The sequence below is a fragment of the Sus scrofa genome, chromosome 4 (genome assembly GCF_054392235.1).
Source record: "Sus scrofa isolate SSC_HxYL_T2T_F1_AM1 chromosome 4, Sscrofa_HxYL_maternal_Yorkshire_Landrace_v2.0, whole genome shotgun sequence".
In the NCBI taxonomy this organism is placed as follows: domain Eukaryota; kingdom Metazoa; phylum Chordata; class Mammalia; order Artiodactyla; family Suidae; genus Sus; species Sus scrofa.
In genome coordinates, this window is record NC_139386.1 from 107991707 (window position 1) to 108013377 (window position 21671).

A 21671-nucleotide genomic window follows, 5' to 3' on the forward strand; every position below is an offset into this window, starting at 1 on the left:
TAAATTCTTTTTTCTTCTTTCTGTTTGCTTAGGTGATTTTTACTACTGACTTCCAGATTGCTGACCCATTCCTCTGCATGATATGATTTTACTGTTGATTCCTTATAGTGCATTTTTTATTTCAGTTATGTGTTCTTCAGCTCTGGTTTTTCTTTTTCTCTTTGTTAAAATTTTGACCATATTCATTCATGCTCCTCTTGCAAGTTCACTGAGCATCTTTTAAATCATTATCTTGAGCTCTTTGTTGGCTGAATTGCTTACTCTTCTTTTTTGGTCCTTTTTCTGAGGTTATGTGTGGTCCCATTATTTGGAATGTATTCCTCTGTCTCCTCATTTTGCCCAACCTCTGTATTTATTTCTGTATGTTAGACATGTTGGTTACATTGCCTGGTCTTGAAGAAACAGCCTTATGTAGGAGATGTCCCATGGACCCAGCAGCATGCTCCCCTCTGGTCACCAGAGCTATGTACTCAAGGGTGCCTTTAGGTGGGCTACATGAGCCTTTCTGCTGTGGCAGAGCCTCCTACTGTGGATACACTGGTAGGGAAGGCTGGCCTCAGCCCAGTTCGCTGCAAGGCCCTACCTTGTGTAGTGACTGTAGGCTGGCTGGAGGACGAGGTAAGCTTCCTGCATGGTTTGTTTCATGGCCCAGGCTGGGAGTGGGGGTGGGCATAGCCTTTTTCTTATCTTGAGAATGCAAAATAGAACCATTTCTTTATATTTTATTGCTTTTTCTTCAATGCCAGGTGCAAGATTCTGTTGGAGGAAGAGTGAGAACATCCTCTGTTGCATCTGCTGCCATTAATAATATAAGTTCATCCCCTTTTGGATTCCACCTTCTCCCACCCTCAGTGAAGTTTGGAGTGCTCAAAGAAGGACACACTTATGCAACCACTGTAAAACTCAAGAATGTTGGAGTTGACTTCTGCAGGTGAGGCCAAATCTCCAAATGTCTTAGATCACCTTCTCCTCCTGTGACTTTTCTTTGGCTGCCTATATCAGTGAAGGTTTACTGAATTGAACTGTAATTACACCTGAACTTTTGACTCTTGAAACTATTTGTTCACGCTCTCCCTAATTCAGTCATTCTTTAACAAATCAGTATTTACCAAGTCTAAACTATATAGTGGGTACTTCCTTGTCTTTTCATTAATTATTATTCACACTTCAGTAAGAGGAACTCTTACATTTTTTGTACTAGCAAAAAATGAAGAGGAAATTGTACAAGGTTACGATAACTAATACGCAAAATTGCAAGTTTATTTTATCAAATCCACCACCAACTATAATACCAGCTAACATCAATTTTACCTTTTTGATGTAAATGTGATTTTAATTCCATTAATTCTGCATAATTGAGGTAAAAATAAAGTAACCCTGAACCATATGACATGGAATTTATAACAAATACCTTAACTCACAGTGTGTACTCCCAATTGCAAATACATGGTATTTGGCATTCAGTGACAAGAAAGATTCAGTCCTTCATTTTCAGATCAAAACCAATAGATTTTATAGTTCCTTAAAGACTATTATAAGGGAACAAACTGAGTTTAAATTTCGACAAACTTGATCAAAGTTCTTGTAGGCCCCTGCAAGACTAGATCTCAGATCTCCCAAGTACCAGTTGATCGGAGCACCTTATGTTATCAACACAGCTGTGGTCACTGCTTCTTGTGGGAGAGCAGCCTTTCCCATTAGGTCAGTATACCATAAACCTATACCAAAACAACTCCCAATTACAAATTCTCCTCTATACTGTTTTGAATTAAACTTAAGGACTATGTGGGTTTTTCCCTCCCTAAAAATGGAATAAATGCTTATTTCAATTGCAGACTTATTCTCAGTGTAAGTAGCAAGTCTTCAAGAATACTTGTGACTCTAGGCTCAGAATTGCAAATCAGATGGAGAAAAACTACAGGGGCATCCAGTTGCAAAGATCACCATCTCATTTTAGTTGAGGCCTATCCTCGACTTCAGGAATCATGTTCACTTCCTTAGAAACAACTTGATGAGGGACCCAGGCCACTAGATTAGACATTATTTTTTTTTAGGTTATTTAAAACAAAGTGGATGGTGAGAAATAGTCAACTTCAAACTAATTAAATTCATCTCTGTAGACTCAGGTGTCCAGTACAGAATTTTAGTGTTAGAGATTTCACTCCTCAGCTTGTTAAGTTCAGCCACAATAGGGCAAAGGTGATGGTAGAGAGAGTGGGATTGAGGTCGACATGGAGGTAGGTTTTCCTTGGCATTTTAATTTACTCCAGGTCTTTAACCTTCAGGCAGAACCCACAAACCACAGGAAGGGGAAGAGCTCAATAGGCACTATGTGTGAGCAAGGGGCTTTTCAAATTCTCCAACATTTTCTGAGCCTTTTCTGTCTCTCTTTTCCCCAAACATGCAAACCTCATACCACGACAGAGCAAGATTGGCTCCCACGCTCCACTGCTTTCCAAAAGAGCCTTTATTCTTCAGCTTAATGATCTGGCAGTCAGCATTTGTGTTCACGCTGGCAGCTACACTGCAATGCACACACCGGCCAAATATTCATAACACCCAGCCCAGGCCTGAGCTGCTCATCAGCATCCAATGACAAAGGGTTGAAACTCAGGTTTGGAGTCTGTTTGACGCCAGTGAAAACTGTTGAAAAGGCAGTCATGAAACAGGTCCCAGATCCTTCTCCCAAGTGGATATTAGGTTATTTTTCTAATAGTCTGGACCCCCTGCTCTTGTGTAGCAAATATTAACACCTTCCTGAGTTTATTGCTTCCCAGTTCATTTGCGTTCATGTTTTTCATTATAGCATAAATTTATTCCCATCTTTTTTTTTTTCCTGGTAGGTTTAGGGTGAAACAGCCCCCACCCAACACAGGACTGAAAGTGACTTATACACCTGGGCCTGTAAGTCCTATGTGCTGTCTGTTTTGTCTGTGTGCGTGCATAGAAATAGGTACATGTTTCAGTGAAGTGGGCTTTTAAGTCATTCTACCTGTTTACTTTAAACCATATATAAGTCTACCTGTTCACTTTAAACATATGTACATGTTTCTGGTGAAGTGAGCTTTTAAGTCATAAACCTATTCACTGTAAACCTCTGTTTTTTTATTATTTTTTTATTTTTTTAGTATCATAAGCAAAAGAGTCCTGGTGTTTGTAGAGTATCTGGCTTGATAACACTTACTTCATGTAACAACCATGAGCAGATCCAGTGCAACTAGAATTAAACTTCCAGCTGTGGAGTTGTATTGCTCCAATACTGCAGTTCTATACAGTTGTCTAAAAATACCTTTTAAAAAATTAAATATTATTTAACATGCACTTGGAAAACTGATTACCTAAAGATAGCCTATAACAAATCCGTCTGCATGGTGAAAAATCGTTTGAAAAATAAATATCCTATTCTTCATATTTTATGTAAGTAAAGTTTGTTCTCAGTATTTGCTAGAGATTATTTGATGACATTTTAAGAAATAGTAGTATATTTAAATTCACCAGCTGTCTCATGTCTCCAAAATTCTCTGAAAATACAAATTCTAAAATATCGATCTGCTCTGATTTTATTTGATACAGTCCCCAAATAGGGTGTTTAGTAGACTATGTGTACATTGCCACTTACTTCAAATTACTCCTTAAGAAGTGTAGTATGATATAAAGAAAAGGTTTTCTCAAAATACAATTAAATCACACCTGTAAATCTTAACATTTATTTCTTGATCAGCATATGGTCTTGCTGCTTTATATATGTGTACATTGCCACTTACTTCAAATTACTACTTAAGAAGTGTAGTATGATATAAAGAAAAGGTTTTCTCAAAATACAATTAAATCACACCTGTAAATCTTAACATTTATTTCTTGATCAGCATATGGTCTTGCTGCTTTATCACTCCTTTCATTTCACTCAGTAAACTCTGAGTTCCTCCCATGTAGCACTGATAGCGCCAGAGTACAAGGGATGTTAAAAATGAGTGAGACACATAAGGAGCTTACAGAGCAGGGCACAGGGTGGGCATTTAAGAGATGTGTGACTGAATGACAGATGATATGAGGAGGTCTGGTGGATACATGAACCATTCCTCACGGGCAGGGGCTGCACAGGCTCATGGGAGCCCTGAGCTAAGGTCTCCTCCTCCCATAACCAGCTCCCTGAATCCCAAGATCTTAAAGTAGCCACAGTTGTTACATGCTGACACAGAAGGGTTGGCTAGCTACAGTGCATAGGTGGCTTCTTGTCATGACTCTGCTACCCGGCAGCTCGGTGCTGTTGTTGGTTAATTAATCCTCTGCACCTTGCTTTCCTCATCTGTAAAAGGAGCTTAGATGGATGTTTCTGAGCCCTCTTCCAGTTCCCAGTATTTTATGATCTATACAACAGTAGTATTCAGCCTGCAAATCCAAACAGAAATACATCTTGGGGATTAGATCCACAAATTCAGTACCTCTCTGAAACAATTCATCACTGTACTGTGTCAAAATTTCGGAATCTTCACAGCATAAAGCAAAGACCCAGTCAAAGCAAGTTCTCCCACTGTTCTGGGAACTTAGCAAATCTTTTTCATTTAAAGTAGGGATTATGCCAAAAGCGAAAACAACTGCTGGATCAACTTGAATGCACACTAAAAAGCCAGCTTGTATTCTTTGAAGCTCACTCTTTACTTTTGTTGTTGTTGTTGTTGTTGTTTTTCCTTTTTGATGGTAGGTTTTGGCTCTGGCAAAATGTAACCTATGGACTTCCCCATATCTAAATCTAACCCCTGTTCAGCTTGGTTCGTTGCCAGCACTAAATGAATGTCCTTTCCAAGCCTGGGTAAACCTGTGTGATGGCAGCCCTCCAGCTCCCCTCATGCAGGATGTCGTCATTCCCCAGCCCTGCTGACTGTTGGGCTTGGAGGGCTGAGGGCCCAGTTCTCAGAAACAGAGCTGCTGGAGACCCTCCAGCATGCAGGCATTCACGAGCACATTGTTGAAAAATCTGAACATTTTTCAATTCCATTATTTATAAAACTCTATTGAAGAAGAAAACATCCATTCGTATCTAATTGCTTTCCATGTGGTAGTTTCTGATTTATTTTTTCCAGATAACTATTCTCAAGTCTGTTTTTTAACGCACCTCCTAGAGAGGCAGCTTAGAAACATAAACAGTGCTTTCTTTCCTGGCTAGGGTTCTTTTCGTGGAACAAGGCAAGAAGCCTATTCTTTGCTGTGTTTCTTCTTCGTTATATATCAAGTTTCTTTTTTGTTGGTACAAACCTCTTCTATGCAGCTTTCAGACTTAAGCAGTTTAGCATTTAAGCCAATTCTGTCTCCCTCTACTGGCGTTACCACGTTAGAGTCCTACGTTAGGAATACCATAAACCAACAGGCAGGACACGGGAGTTGTGGGATTCACCCAGTCTTCTACATGATATTTAAGACATTTACCTTAAATTAAATGTCTTTATCTGCAGCGCAACAAATAGAAACTTGCTGGTAATCAAGAAATAGCACAGTTACAGACATTACAAAAGTTTGCCCTCCATGCCACCTCCAGCACCCTGGAGTCTAGTTTCCTCATGCTTTTTCCTAAACAGCACCTGGTTTTCTCCTTCAGCAGTTTATCCTGGGTCCCACTTACTCAATGGGATTCGGCCTAACTAATCTATGAAGTAATTCTTCTAAGTGCAGGAACAGCAATCATTCATTAGTGACAAATTTACAGATGAGGAAATAATATTAGAGTTTAAGTAACTTGCCCAAAGTCATGTTAAAATCAAGATCTGAACTCATCTATGTCTGATGCTAAAGCTACATTGTGTCTTACAGGTGGCAGCTGGTTTGCAGGCAGAACTGAAAGTGGAATTATTTGCCATGGCTGTTGGAGAGGGTGGTGGCAAAGGATCAGCACACTTCTCTCACAATATTGAGATTATGACTGAGCATGATGTCCTGTTCTTGCCTGTGGAAGCAAATATCCTTTAAAGTTCAATTTGAATAGTCATACAGAGTGCAAAAATTTCATTTGAGCAAGGAGAACACAAAAGTCAAAATGCTATCTTTTTTTTTTTTCGTCTTTTTGCTATTTCTTTGGGCCGCTCCCGCAGCATATGGAGGTTCCCAGGCTAGGGGTCGAATCGGAGCTGTAGCCGCCAGCCTACGCCAGAGCCACAGCAACACGTGATCCAAGCTGCGTCTGCAACCTACACCACAGCTCATGGCAATGCCGGATCGTTAACCCACTGAGCAAGGGCAGGGATGGAATCCGCAACCTCATGGTTCATAGTCAGATTTGTTAACCACTGCATCATGACAGGAACTCCTCAAAATACTATTTTCAACCCCCCCCCCGCCCATCTACAATCCATAGCTTCATTTATTCTATGTTTAAAGTCAGAGTTAAATTCCGTAGGACAAAGACGTGTATCTTCGTCCATCTTTGAAAGCGTCTAGCAAAATGCCTGATAGCCTGATACAGAGTACATGTGCAGCAACTGCAAGATGAATAAATCTCAATGTTACTGGCCATCTCTGGGGTAGCAGACAGGCAGAATTTTTTAAAAAAAGCAAGTCTTTGTCATAAAAAAAGAAACCAAAATCTTGTAATCTTTTCAGGGGATAGGAGATAACTTATTATAGAAGCTGAATGGATATCCACTGAATTATACATACTTTCCTTCGTATTAGTCTCTTGTTTATAGAATATAATGGATATCAAGAACCTGTTATGTGCAAGGTACTGTATTAAGTATTTTATCAAATGTAAAAATGAAAATTGGACTCTTAAAAGACTTACATAATCTGGCAGCAGATTTTTACACTTGATTCTTACATTGTACTCCAGCGGCATGAATCTTACTACTTTGTGTTATGTGTCTATTTGATATTTGAGCTGGGTCTTACAGAATGCAAAAACTTGTGATGAGAGGGAGTTCCCGTCGTGGCGCAGTGGTTAACGAATCCGACTAGGAACCGTGAGGTTGCGGGTTCGATCCCTGCCCTTGCTCAGTGGGTTAACGATCCGGCGTTGCCGTGAGCTGTGGTGTAGGTTGCAGACGCGGCTTGGATCTGGCATTGCTGTGGCTCTGGCGTAGGCTGGTGGCTACAGCTCCGATTCGACCCCTACCCTGGGAACCTCCATGTGCCGTGGGTAGCAGCCCTAGAAAAGGCAAAAAGACAGAAAAAAAAAAAAAAGAAAAAGAAGAAAAAAACTTTTGATGAGAGGAGATTTAAAATAGGAAGAATGAGCAATTCTGTAGCAATAGGAAAGCTCCAAATATTCAGGAGGCAAAGCGGGGAGTTCAATTTGTAGACAGCTTAGAGTATTAGTAATATAGAGGCAAAGTTGGTTAGAATCCAGTTGTGGAAAATTTTGAATCCTTGGCTTAAACTTTATTGTATAAGAAACAGTGAATCACTGCAATTCTGATCCAGTGGGTGATGTAATTAGCATATCTTTATAAAATTGAATCCAGTATTATTGTGCAGGATTTATGTTGGAGGAGAGCTACTAGATATGCAAAACCCCAGGGAGGCAGCTTCAACAGGCCAAGTGTAAGGACAAGAGCTATGCTGTGGCAACGTTAGACGTGAAAGAGGGTCGTAGATGAAAGGCATTTGGCGGGGGAACCGTAAACTCCAAGGTGGAACCCACTGGCAGAAGGAAGTAAGACGACCTAAGAGTTCATCTGCAAGGTTATGGGCTCAGATAATGAATCCTGAGTATTCAGGCCTGGATCTCAGTTGAAGAGTCAGAGCCGGAGACATGATGGAAGGTATGGGAAAGGATCAGAAACCTGGGGTCTATTTAGGAAACAGGAGCTAATGGAGACAGAACAAGCAATTAGAAAAAACATGAAATAAATATCTCAGAATTTCAAGAAAAATATGGACACAGTTGACAGATGCTATAGAGATGTCAAGGAGAATTAGGAATTAAATAGGACTACTAGACAAAAACTAAATTGTCAAATGTAGAATGGCTGGATGTAAGAAAACAGAAATATGGACTAGGGATGCACTTACAAGAAAATCATTAAAGGAAAGAGCAAGAGAATATGGTACATCAGATTCAGGGAGGCACCAGAGCAAAGATTTTCAGTTCACTGTGTTTAGTGTGTTTACTGTGTTTCTAGCCTGAAGAGATTGGATCAGAAGAGAAACATTAAACATGTGAATGGGAGACCCGAAGCAGCAATTTTCAAGAGGGCAAGAGGATAGTCAAGAACAGACCTGAAGTCACTGGTTAGTCTTGGCAAGGGAGGGGGTGAAGATGGCTAAGGAGCCAGACATTCTGTGTAAGAGTGAAATGCAAGAGAACTTGTGTCAGATGACCTTGATTTTGTTAGAAATGCAGTTGAACTCATATGTTCATTTATTCTTTCAAAGATCCTAAGTTACCTTAAGGTGCTAGGCATGGGGGATACTGCAATGAACAAGAGTCACAAATCCCTGCCTTTCTGTAGCTCACATTCTAGTGGGAAGAGACAGTATCTGAAGTAAGTGAAATATGGACTCGACTGGTGAAATGTAAAGTAGGAAGGAAGCAGAGGGAAGGTTAAGGACTGACTTCAATGGGAATGATTTTTTTCCCTCTGGGGACTAAATTGAGTCTCTTATATCTTCACACAGGTTATTAGGTGCTGATCTAGACTAACTGAATCCCTGCCGCTGGTCATAGCACTTAAATAACATTGCATTTATGCCAATAAAATTTCTATTTCCTCACTTATAGATCAGAGACAACCTCTCAGGGAGAGGTGGGGATAAATATTCTATTAGATCTTCCATCTACTTCCAGTGTCAATCTAGGCGCCCCCTACCAAAAAAGCATGAACGCTGGATATTGATATGGCCTGGGGCCTGGTTATGGTGACTGACGGCACCTAGAGAAAGGCCAGTCACACTTGGCAGAAGAACATACACTAGAAGGAACAGAAGAAATTCCAGAACAGTATCCATCCTTCATCCCCTACGCCTGGTGTATAGAATTTGCATTAGACAGGAAATACCTCAAATCAAGCTAATGATGCTAGAGAGGAGGTTCTAATTCTAAAATGTTAGGTCTGCATGTACACATTTGTTCATGAAAACGTTTAAATTTGTTCATTAAAATTATAGCCCTTAATGAGTATTTTTACCAGTTTTAACAAGCAGCAATTATGACAAGAGACCAAAAGATTTTCCCCAGGGAAAAGAAAATCCCATGGTCCAGAGGATTTCTACAGTTTCTTCTTCTGCCCTGGGAGTCTTCATGTCCCGTCCAGTTTCTCCGCATTAGGTCAGGTAAGTAAGAAGTGGTCATTTGATTGTCATCCATTCAGTCCAAGGCCTTAGACCTTGCGTTTGTTCCTGTCTTCATATAGTCAGAAACCAGTGAGCCACCTAGTCTGGTGGAATGAAACTATTGTTTTAAATAACTAACAGCTACCCCCTTAAATTCATCATTTAATCCACATGCTATCTACGAGATAATTTTCTAAGTAAGGAAACAGAATCTTGGCGTAAAAAGCTAAGCTACTTTAATGTGATCCTCAAGTCCTTTAAGGGCTATTTTTAGGGCTGCACATGTGGCATATGGAAGTTCCCAGGCTAGGGGTCGAATTGGAGTGCAGCTGCCCGTCTACACCACAGCCACAGCAACCCCAGATCCTTAACCCACTGAGCGAGGCAAGGGATTAAACCCACATCCTCATTGATACCAGCTGGGTTCATTACCACTGAGCCACAGTGGGAATTCCCTTTAAGTGTTATTTTTAATGTGGATCCGACTCTTTAAAAAGCAAGGGCACAAACAGTAAGACGCCCTTTAGGCCAGTGGCTCTTCAATTTTTCGCACTCAAAACTCCTTATATATTCTTAAACATTATTTTGCTTATGAGGATTATATCTAAGACTATTGATCAAAATAGAATTAAAACAGGGAAAATTTTTAAAGTTTATTTTAAGAAACCATAAACTGGGTATCTATAAGTTGTTATTTTGGTATCTATAAGTTGTTAATGAAAAAATAACTATTTTCCAAAACAAAAACCCAATGAAAAAGGGAACACTGTTTTATATTTTTGCAAATCTCTAATGCCTGGCATAGAACATAGCTGGATTCTCACATCTGATCTGTATTCAATCTCTCACCATATCATACAGAATATAGTCTCTGGAAAACTCCAGTGTATGCTCATGAGAGAAAAAGGCAAATAACATCTTGTATGAGTTTCCTAGGGCTGCTGTAACAAACGACCATAGACGAGGGGGCTGAAAACAACAGATATTTATTCTCTTGCAGTTTGGGAAGCCAGGCATTCAAAATCAAGATGTCAGCAGGGGTGATTCTTTCTGGAAACTCTGAGGGAGATTCATTCTATGACTCTTTCTTTACTAACTTCTGGTGGTTGCCCTCAATCCCTGGTGTTCCTTAGCATATAACTGCACCGCTATGACTCTGTCTCCAATGTTATCTTCCCTATTTCTAAGCGTCTCTCTCCTTAGAGGAGCAATGCTCATTAGACCTGGGGGCCACCCTAATCCCGAATGCCCTCATCTTAACTTGAATGCATCTGTAAAGACCCTATTTATAAATAGATTCACATTCATAGGTTCTGGTAGACATGAGTTTTGAGGAGACAGACACTACAGTTTACCCTCTGGTCCCTCCAAATTCACATCCATCTCACAGGCAAAATATACACTTTCCATCCCTCCATTCCCCAGTGTCTTCACCGATCTTGGTGTCCTCTCCATCTGTGAACCTGTGAAACTAGGAAACAAGGTATCAGCCTAGGAAATACAATGATGAGACAAGTGTATGAAGACATTCCTAGAGAGGAGAGAAGATGGCTTGGACATGAAGCTCACCTACTTCCACAAATACATCGAGAATGCACCCACATGTGGAACGATTTGCACAGAAAATTTGCAGAATGTTGGTAAAAAGACTTCAGGATTCTGATAGAGCAAGACAATCTTCACAAAACCAGGCAGGACAAAATAAGGAGAGAAAATGAGAAAGGAGTCGGGATGGGATGTGCACCCCTAGGAAGGAGCTATTAAGAAGAAAAGCTCCTGCACCCTGGAAAGTACCCCCACCAGCAAGGAGATCAGCCAGGGCAGAGGAAGAACCTTTAGAACCTTGGAAGAGAACACAGCCATCCATGGGAAGCAGTTATGGAAACAGTTCTCCACAAATGGTCAGTGCTACTGAGGTCACTTCCCAACTAAATGCTGGTGTGGGCAGGGGTTGGGAACTTAAACTCAGGCCTAGGATATCAGACTCAGAGCTAGGATTGGCTGCACACAAACAGCCTGGAGGGACTAAAGTCTAGGGGATCACATATGAGGAAACCCAAATGGGCTTGAAAGCCAGGTGCCACTGTTTGGGGGAGCTGGAGGGAAGGGACAGGCCTTGTTCCCTGCGTGTGCTCTCAGGCTGTAGGATAGCACCTGCTGCCTAGCAACAGCTAAGGAGCAGCCCCCAACCTTGGGGCTACAAAGAGTCATGACAATCTCCTTGGCAAAGGAGGGAGCAGCTGTTGAGGTTGCCAGGAAGCCATCCTGCTTGGGAATGGGAGGGACTGCAGGAGTTCCTGCTGTCCCTCCACCACTGCTACAAACAACAGTCCCATGAACCACTGCCACCTCTCTCAGGGATCCCATTCTTAGCAGCCTCCTGGCTCCAGGAGAGGTAGTGTGATACTGCTGTTCCCACTGCGTGCTCTGGGTCCACATAAGTGGCTGTTACCTCCAAAAACTCCAGGACTGGGCACCAGCTACTGCATCTACACAGCTTCTGTCAAAGGGACCACAAACACAAAGTTAAGACAATATGAGACAACAAAGGAACAAGATGAAAACATCTAAAAGAATAGAAGACAATCTATCTGAAAAGAATTCAGAGTGATGACAGTAAAAATATCAGGATATCAGAAAGAGAATGGAGACACAGATCAAGAAGTGACAAGAAATATTTAACAAAGACTTAGAAGATTTAAAGAACAAGCAAACTAAGATGAATAACACAATACCTGAAATAAAAAATACATTAGAAGGTATCAATAGCAGGATAACAGAGACAGAACAACAAATAAGTGAGGTGGAAGACAGAGTGGTAGAAATTACTGCCATAGTAAATAAAGAAAAAAGAATAAAGGAGAGTCTAGGAGACCTCTGGGACAATATTACATGTAACAACATTTGCATCACTGGGGTTCCAGAAGGAGAAGAGAGAGAAAGGGCCAGAGAAAACAGTTGAGAGATTATAGCCGAAAACTTCCCTAGTACGGGAAGGAAACACTCACTCCAGTCGAGGAAGCACAGAAATCCTATACAGGATAAACCCAAGGAGTAACACAGCAAGACGTGCACTAGATAGCAGTGAAATACAAAGAAAAGAAAAAAAAAAAAAAAAAAAAAAGAAATGCCACAAGGGAAAAGCAACAGATAACATACAAAGGAACTCACATGGATAACAGTTGATTTTTCAGCAGAAACTCTGCAAGCTGGAAGGGAGTAGCAGGATATATTTAAGGTAAGGAAAGGGAGGAATCTAGAACCAAGAATACTCTACCCAGCAAGACTTTCATTCAGACTTGACAGAGATATCAAAAGCTGTTCAGTCAAGCAAAAGCTAAGGAAAACCTGCAAGCCTGTTTTACAACTACTAAAGAAGCTTCTTGAGACAGAAAAGCCCACAATTAGGATCAAGAAAATTACAAATGAGAAAGCTCACTGGTATAGGCAAAGATAATATAGAAGTAAGAAATCACTACTGACAACTATATCAAAACTAGCAAGCATGAAAAGAGGACAAATGCAGAATACTAAAAATGCATTTGTAATTAAGAGACCAGCAGCAAAAAACAATTCTGTACATATATAGATGCTATATCAAAATCTAATGGGAACCACAAACCAAAAAACTACAATGGACAAATATAAAAAAACAAAGCAAACCCAATACAACACAAGATAGCAAATCACAAAAAGAGAACAAAAGACAAAGGGTGGGGGCGGGGGGGGAGACCTAAAATAATAAATCCAAAACTAAAAATAGCAGAAAGTATATACTACCCATAATTAGAGTGAATGTAAATGTATTAAATGCTCTAACCAAAAGACATGGAATGGACACAAAAACAAGACCCACATATATGCTATCTACAAGAAACCCACTTCAGGCCTAAGGACATATACAGACAAAAATGAGGGGATGGAAGAAGGTACTACATGCAAATCAAAGGAAAGCTGGGATAGCAATACTCGTATCAGACAAAACAGACCTTACAATAAAGGTCACAAGAGACAAAAGACACTATACAGTGATTAAAGGATCAATCCAAGAAGAAAACAATTATAAATATATATGCACCAAACATAGGAGCAACCCAATATATAAGTCAACTACTAATAGTCATAAAAGAAGAAATGGACGATAACACAACAATAATGAGGGATTTTAACACCCCACATACAGCAGTGGACAGATCATCCAGACAAAATATCAACAAGGAAAAAGTTTCCATCATGGCTCAGTGGAAATGAATCTGACTAGCATCGATGAGGATGCAGGTTCGATCCCTGCCCTCACTCAGCGGGTTAAGGATCCAGCATTGCTGTGAGGTGTGGTGTAGGTCACAGACTCAGCTTGGATCCTGCATTGCTGTGGCTATGGTGTAGGCCAGTGGCTACGGTGTAGGCCAGTGGCTACAGTTCTGATTCGACCCCTAGGCTGGGAACTTCCATATGCTGCAAGTGAGACCTTAAAAAAAAAAAAAAAAGGAAAAAGAAATCAACAAGGAAACAACGGCCTTAAATGATGTTATTACACCGACAGACTTAACAGATATTCATTGTAGATTCTATCTGAAAGTAGGAGAATACACTCTTCTCAACTGCACATGGAACATTCTCTAGAATAGACCACATTCTGGGCCACAGATCAAGCCTTGGTAAATTTTAAAATGCTGAAATCATTTGAAGCATTTTCTCCCATCACAATGCTATGAGACTAGAACACAACTACTAAAAAAACTAAAAATAAAAAATACAAACTAAACAATATGCTACTACACAAGCAATGGATCACTGAAGAAATCAGAGGAAATCAAGAGATACTTAGAGATAAATGACAACAGAGATATGACAATCCAAAATCTAGGGGCAGAGCAAAGGCAGTTGAGAGGGAAGTTTATAGCAATACAAATCTACCTCAGGAAAACAAGAAAGATCTCAAACAACCTAACCTTACACCTAAAGAATCTAGAAAAGGAAGAAGAGAAGAAGCTCAAAATTAGTAGAATGAAAGAAATCATAAGAATCAGAGCAGAAATAAATGAAATAGGGACAAAGGAAAAAAAAATAGAGAACAATGACACCAAAAGTTGGTTCTTTGAAAAGATCAACAAAATTGATAAACCTTTAGCCAGGGTCATCAAGAAAAAGGGAGGTTTCAAGTCCATAAAATTAGAAATGAAAAAGGAGAGGTTACAGTTGACATCACAGAAATACAAAGGGTCATAAGAGGCTACTATAAGCAACTAACTATATGCCAATAAAATGGATAACCTAGAAGAAAGGGACAGATTCTTAGAAAGGTACAACCTTCCAAGACCAAACCAGGAAGAAATCAAAAACATGAATAGACCAATCACAAGTCCTGAAATGAAAACTGTGATTAAAAAACTTCTGACACACAAAAGTCCAGGACCTGATGGCTTCACAGGCAAATTCTATCAAGCATTTAGAGATGAATTAACACCTATCCTTCTGAAACTATTCTAAAAAATTGTAGAGGAAGGAACACTCCCACGTTCATTCTGCAAGGCCACCATTATTATCCTGATACCAAAACCAGACAAAGGTAACACATAAAAGAAGATTGCAGGGCGTTCCTCTTGCGGCTCAGCAGACATGAATCTGACTAGTATCCATGAGGATATGGGTTCAATCCCTGGCCTTGCTCAGTGAGTTAAGGGTCTGGCATTGCTGTGATCTGTGTGTAGGCCCGCAGCTACAGCTCCAATTCCACCCCTAGCCTGGGGACTTCCATGTGCTGCGGGTGTAGCCCTAAAAAAAAAAAAAAATTGCAGACCAGTATCACTGATGAACATAGAAAAATCCTAAATGACATATTAAAAGGATCACACATTGTGATCAAGTGGGATTATCCCAAGGATGCGAAAATTCTTCAACATCTACCTGTCGGTGTGATAAACCACATTAACAAGCTGAAGAATAAAAACCATATGATCATCTCAATAGATGCAGAAAAAGCTTTTGACAAAATTCAACACCTATTTCTGATAAAAAATGTGTGTATAGAGACATAAGAAAAAGAATATATTTCAAACCCACAGCTAACATCATTCTCAATGATGAAAAGCTGAAAGAATTCCCAATAAGATCAGGAATAAGACAATATCCACTTTCACCACTGTTATTCAAGATGGTTTTGGAAGTCCCAACCATGCCATCAGAGAAGAAAAAGAAAGAAAAGGAACCCAAATGGGAAAGGAAAAAGTAAAACTATCACTGTTTGCAGATGACATGACACTAAACATAGAAGATCCTAAAGACACTACCAGAAAACTTTCAGAGCTCAAGAATGAATTTCGTTAAAGTTCCAGGATACAAAATTAACACACAGAAATTGACTGTATTTCTATATACTAACAATGAAAGATTAGAAAGAGAAATTAGGGAAACAATCCCAATCACCATAGCATCAAAAACCTATGAATAAACCTACTTAAAGAGATAAAAGACCAATACTCTGAAAACTAAAAGATGCTAATGAAAGAAATTAAAGATGATACAAGGCAATAGTTTGCATCTATTAACCTCAAATTCCCAATGCATCCCACTCCCTCTCCCTCCCCCTCAGCAACCACAAGTCTGTTCTCCATGTCCATGATTTTCTTTTCTGTGGAAAGGTTCATTTGTGCTGTATATTAGATTCCAGATATAAGTGATATCATATGCTATTTGTCTTTGTCTTTTTGACTTACTTCACTTAGTATGAGAGTCTCTAGTTCCATCCATGTTGCTGCAAATGGCATTATTTTGTTCTTCTCATGGCTGAGTAGTATTATTCCATTGTGTATATATACCACATCTTCTTAATCCAATCATATGTCGATGGACATTTAGGATGTTTCCATGTCTTGGCTATTGTGAACAGTGCTGCACAATCGCCTCTGGAATGGATAAGCAATGGGATAGCATTGCTTATGTACAGCACTGGGAACTATGTCTAGTCACTTATGATAGAGCATGATAATGTGAGAAAAAAGAAAGTAAACATATATGTGTAACTAGGTCACCCTGCTGTACAGTAGAAGATTGACAGAACACTGTAAACCAGCTATAATGGAAAAAATAAAATTATTTAAAAAAAAAAAAAAAAGATACAAACAGATGGGAAGACATACCATGCTCTTGGATTGGAAGAATCAATATTGTCAAAATGACTATACTTCCCAAGGCAATCTACAGATTCAGTGCAATCCCTATCAAGTTACTAATGACATTTTTCACTGAATTAGAACAATAATTTTACAATTTACATGGAAACACAAAAGACCCGGAATAGCCAAAGCAATACTGAAAAAGAGAAACAGAATTGGAATTAGGCTTCCAACTTCAGACAATACTACAAACTACAGTCATCCAGACAGTATTGGCACAAAAACAAATATAGATCTGTGGAGCAGGAAAGAAAGCCCAGAAATAAACCCATGCACATGCGGTCAACTAATCTATGACAAAGGAGGCAAGATACTTAGTAGAGGGAAAACACTCTTCAATAAGCAGTGCTGGGAAAACTGGACAGCTGCATGTTAAAGAATAAAATTAGAACACTCTCTAATACCATACACAAAAATAAAACTCAAAATGGATTAAAGACCTAAATGTTAGGCCAGATACTACCCCCCCCACCCCAAAGGGCTACACCTGTGGCATATGAAGTTCCCAGGCTATGGGATTGAATTGGAGCTGCATCTGCAGGCCTCTGCCACAGCAATGCTGGATCCTGACTGCATCTGTGACTCACACTGCAGCTTATGGCAACACCAGATCCTTAACCCACTGGAGCGAGGCCAGGGATTGAACTCACATCCTTACTGACACTATGTTGGACTATGTCAGGTTCTTAACCCACTGAACCACAATGGGAACTCCATAAAGCCAGATACTTTAAAACTCCTAGAGGGAAACATAGGCAGAACATTCTTTGACATAAATCTCAGCAATATCTTATTTGATCCACCTCCTGGAATAATGACAATAAAATAAAAACCAGTGGAACCTAGTTAAATTCAAAAGCTTTTGTATAGCAAAGGAAATGATGATGGAAAAAAAAAAAAAAAAAAGACAACCCACAGAATGGGAGAAAACCTTTGCAGAAGATGTAAGCAACAAGGCCTTCATCTTCAAAATATAGAAACAACCCATACAAGTAAACAACAAAAAACACCCCATCAAAAAATGGGCAGAAGATCTAAATAGATACTTTTCTGAAGAAATATGGGTGGCCAACAGGCACATGAAAAGATGCTCAGCATCACTAATTTTTGGAGAAATGCAAATCAAAACTATAGTGAGGTACCACAATTAGTAGATCATCAATAAGTCTATAAATAACAAATATGCTGGAGAAGCTGTAGAGAAGAGGGAACCCTCCTATATTGTTGGTAGGGATATAAACTGGTTTCAACCACTACAGAAAACAGTATGGCAGTTCCACAAAAATTTAAAAATAGAACTACCATATGACCCAGCAACCTCACTCCTGGGCATATATCCAGACAAAACTTTCACTGAAAAAGATACATTCACCCCTATGTTCACAGCAGCACTATTCACAATAGCCAGGACATGGAAACAATCCAAATGTCCATCAATAGAGGATTGGATTAAGAAGATGTGGTACATATATACAATGGAATACTACTCAGCCATAAAGAAAAACAAAATAATGCCATTTGCAGCAACATAGATGCAACTAGAGATTCTAGGAAAGAGAAAGACATACCATATGGTATCACTTATATGTAGAATCTAAAATATGGCACAAATGAATCTTGCTACAGAACAGAAAGACTCACAGACATGGAGAACAGACTTGTGGCTGCCAAAGGTGAGGGGGGAGGAAGTGGGATGGACTGGGAGTGAGGGGTTAGTAGATGCAAACTATTACATTTAGAATGGGTAAGCAATGAGGTACTTACTGTATAGTGCAGAGGACTTTGTCCAAACTCTTGGGATAGAAGATGATGGAAGATAATAAGAGAAAAGAATACATACATTTTTTGCTGTATGGCAGAAAATGGCACATCAGTACCACTGCCCCCAGACACCACAGTGTGAGACATTCAGGTGGGGGCTGGGCATTGAGACTCAGGCTCCAGAGGTCAGTTCTCGGGAAAGGACTAGGGTTGATGGTGCAGAGATAGCCTGAAGGGCTAGGGAGCAGTGCACCAAGGGCTGGGGAGTGGAGCACCACAGCCGAGGGAATCTGGGAGGAGAACTGGGCCTGCAGGAAAAACAAGGTGCCATTGTTGGGGAGGGTGAGAGGAGGAGGAGTAGATGGCCATAGGAGTTTCTTTCTCTGTGCGTGTGCAGACTCTCAGAGGGCGGGGTTGTGGGCAGTGAGGGACCTCTTGCACCACTGAAAGCCCCTCAAGCTGGCTATGAGTGGCAGCACCTCTTGCATGGACTAAGTGGGACAGGTGCTTCTTGCTTGGTCTACAGGTGGCAGGGACAAACCACCACAGTACACATGTGCCACCTGAGGCCCCAATCACCTCAGAGGTCAGCTCAGAGGAGGGCATGGCAACCAAGCACCACCCATTGTTGCTCTCACTCTCCTGGGAATGCACATGCCCTGCCACTGCCACTGCCAAATGCTCTGGGCACTGTCTAAACCTGCGTAAGCCTCATTACCACTTCCCAAAGCTCTGCAACTAGGAGTAGTCTGTGCCACCTTCCTGTGGGTTCTTGCTGCTATCAAGAGCCCAGCAACCAGGCACTGACTACCAGCCCTGCCCATTGCCTCCTTTTCTCTGGAAAACATGCAGGACCCTATCAAGCAGATAAAAGCCTGCTTCCACTGAGGAAAGAGACAGCAAATATTCAAACTCCCATGCCAAAAATAAACAGTAAGCCTCCACAAAATACACAGGTGTCCCTTGCATATAAATGGCCCTACAAGGCTACAATAGTTGGTTTCCCTAAACTCATAGAATAAGAAAAATATAAGCTAAATGAAGAAGCTCAGGAACCATTCTCAGTTAAAAGAATAGGAGAATTCACCTGAAGCAGCAAACAAGGAAACATCCCTCTGCAGTCTAACAGACACTGAGTTCCAAAAGGAGACAGTGAAAATACTGAAGGAATTAAGGATGAATATGAAGGCATTAAGAGCATATATAAACAGTAATGCAGATTACTTTAGAAAGGAAAGAGAAAATATAAGGAGGAGCTAAGAAAAATTAGAAAATTCATTTGCAGAGATGCAGACCGAGTTAAAGGCACTGAAGAGCAGAATGGATAACACAGAGGAATGAATTAGTGACTTGGAAGATAGAATAATGGAAATCACCCAATTGGGTCAGCAAACAGAAAACCCAATGAAAAAACACGAAAGCAATATAAGATCTATGGGATAATATAAAGCAGGCCAATCTACGCATAATAGCGATTCCAGAAAGAAAAAAAGAAAAGGGGATTGAAAATATATTTGAAGAAATTGTGTCTGAAAACTTTCCAAACCTAAAGGAAGCAGGTATCAGGATTCAGGAAGCACAGAGGGACCCAAACAAGTAGAACCCAAACAGACCCACATCAAGAAACATGATAAAAATAGCAAAAGTTAAAGACAAGGTTCTAAAGGGAGCAAAAGAAAAAGCATTAATTATAAGGGAACCCCCATAAGCCTATCAGCTGATTTATCTACAGAAACACCACAGACCAGAAGAGAGTGGCAAGATATATTTAAAGTTCTAAAAGCAAAAAATTTCAGCCTAGAATACCCAGCAAGGATATCACTTAAAATAGGAGAAATAAGGAATTTCTCCAACAAATGAAAACTGAAAGAATACAGCATTACTAAACCCATTCTAAAAGAAATACTGCAAGAAAAATACTGCAAGAAAAATACTGCAAAAAAGTAAGAAATAGGATGGAGGAAATCACAATTGGAAAGTAAAAATAAGCCAGTATACAGAACTAAAAGGGATTAACATGCTTGAAAAACAGGGCGACCACAAATGAAAACCAAAAAATACATTCACAAAAACTAAAAAGAGGACATAAGCATAAAATAAAAAGAAAGGAACAAAGGAGAAACAGATTCAACTGGAAAACAAGGTTTAAAATGCCAATAAATAAATATTTATCAATAATTACCTTAATGTCAAATGTACTCCAATCAAAAGACATAGAGTGGCAGACCAGATTAAAAAAAAACAAGAGTCTACAATAAGGAGACTCACCTTAGGGCAAAGGACACATATAAACTGAAAGTGAGGGCATAGAGAAAGATATTTCGCGTGAAAAGACAGGAAAGCAGGAGTTGCAATGCTCATATCAGACAAAATAGACTTTAAAACGAAGGCCATAAAGAAAAATAAAGGACACTATTTAATGATAAAAGGATTGATTCAAGAAGAAGATATTACACTTGTCAATATATACGCTCCTAATATAGAAGCACCCAAATACATACAACAAATGGTAACAGACATAAAAGGAGAAATTGATGGGAATACAGTAGGAGAAATTGATGGGAATACAATAGCAGCCGAGGAGACTTTAACATCCCACTCACGTCAATGGAAAGATCCTCTAGACAGAAAATCAATAAGGCAATAGAGATCCTAAATGACACAATAGAAAAGTTACACTTAATTGACATTTTTAGGACATTACATCCAAAAAATTCAGAATATACATTCAAGTGCATATGAAACATTCTCAAGGACTGACCACATATTGGGGCACAAAAAACTAACCTCAACAAATTTAAGAGTATAAAAATTATTTCGAGTATCTTCTCTGACCACAATGGCATAAAACTAGAAATCAACCATAGGAAAAAAAAAAAAAAAATAGAAAAAACCAACTACATGGAGACCAAACAACATGCTATTAAAAAGTCAATGGGTCAATGAGGAAATCAAAATGGAAATTAAAAAATAGCTTGAAACACATGATAATAACAACACAACCATTCAAAATCTATAGGATGCTGCAAAAGCAGTGCATAGAGGGAAGTTCAGAGCAATAGAGACCTTCCTCAAAAAAGAAGAAAAATCTCAAACAGACAACCCACCATCTAGACGAACTAGAAAAAGAACAAACAAAACCTAACGTCAGCAGAAGGAAGGAAATCATAAAGATCAGAGAGGAAATCAATAAAACAAACAAATCAATCAAAGCAAGTGCTGATTCTTTGAAAGGGTAAACAAAATTGACAAACCTCTGGCCAGACTAAGATGAGAGAAAGAACTCAAAATATGAAATGAAAAAGGAGAAATCTCAATGGATACTGCAGAAATACACCATAAAAGAATACTATGAACAATTATATGCCAACGAATTTGACAACCTCGAAAAAATGGACAACTTCATAGAGACTTACAGCCTGCCAAAACTGAATCAAGAAGAAATAAATCAACTGAACAGACACATCACTAGAA

The 21671-nt window shown here is 39.6% G+C and overlaps 1 protein-coding gene across 1 annotated transcript in view; it reads left to right on the forward strand.

Moving 5' to 3' along the window:
- SPAG17 (sperm associated antigen 17) overlaps positions 1-12381 on the forward strand; it is a 233596-nt gene extending 221215 nt beyond the window's left edge. The window contains exons 45-49 of the mRNA XM_085023443.1: positions 747-931; positions 2844-2904; positions 5806-5950; positions 9117-9261; positions 10687-12381. Of these exons, the coding sequence (XP_084879569.1) occupies positions 747-931; positions 2844-2904; positions 5806-5950; positions 9117-9256 (531 nt within the window). The 3' untranslated portion in view covers positions 9257-9261; positions 10687-12381. The remainder of the gene's footprint in view (positions 1-746; positions 932-2843; positions 2905-5805; positions 5951-9116; positions 9262-10686) is intronic.
- The last annotated feature ends 9290 nt before the right edge of the window (positions 12382-21671 follow it).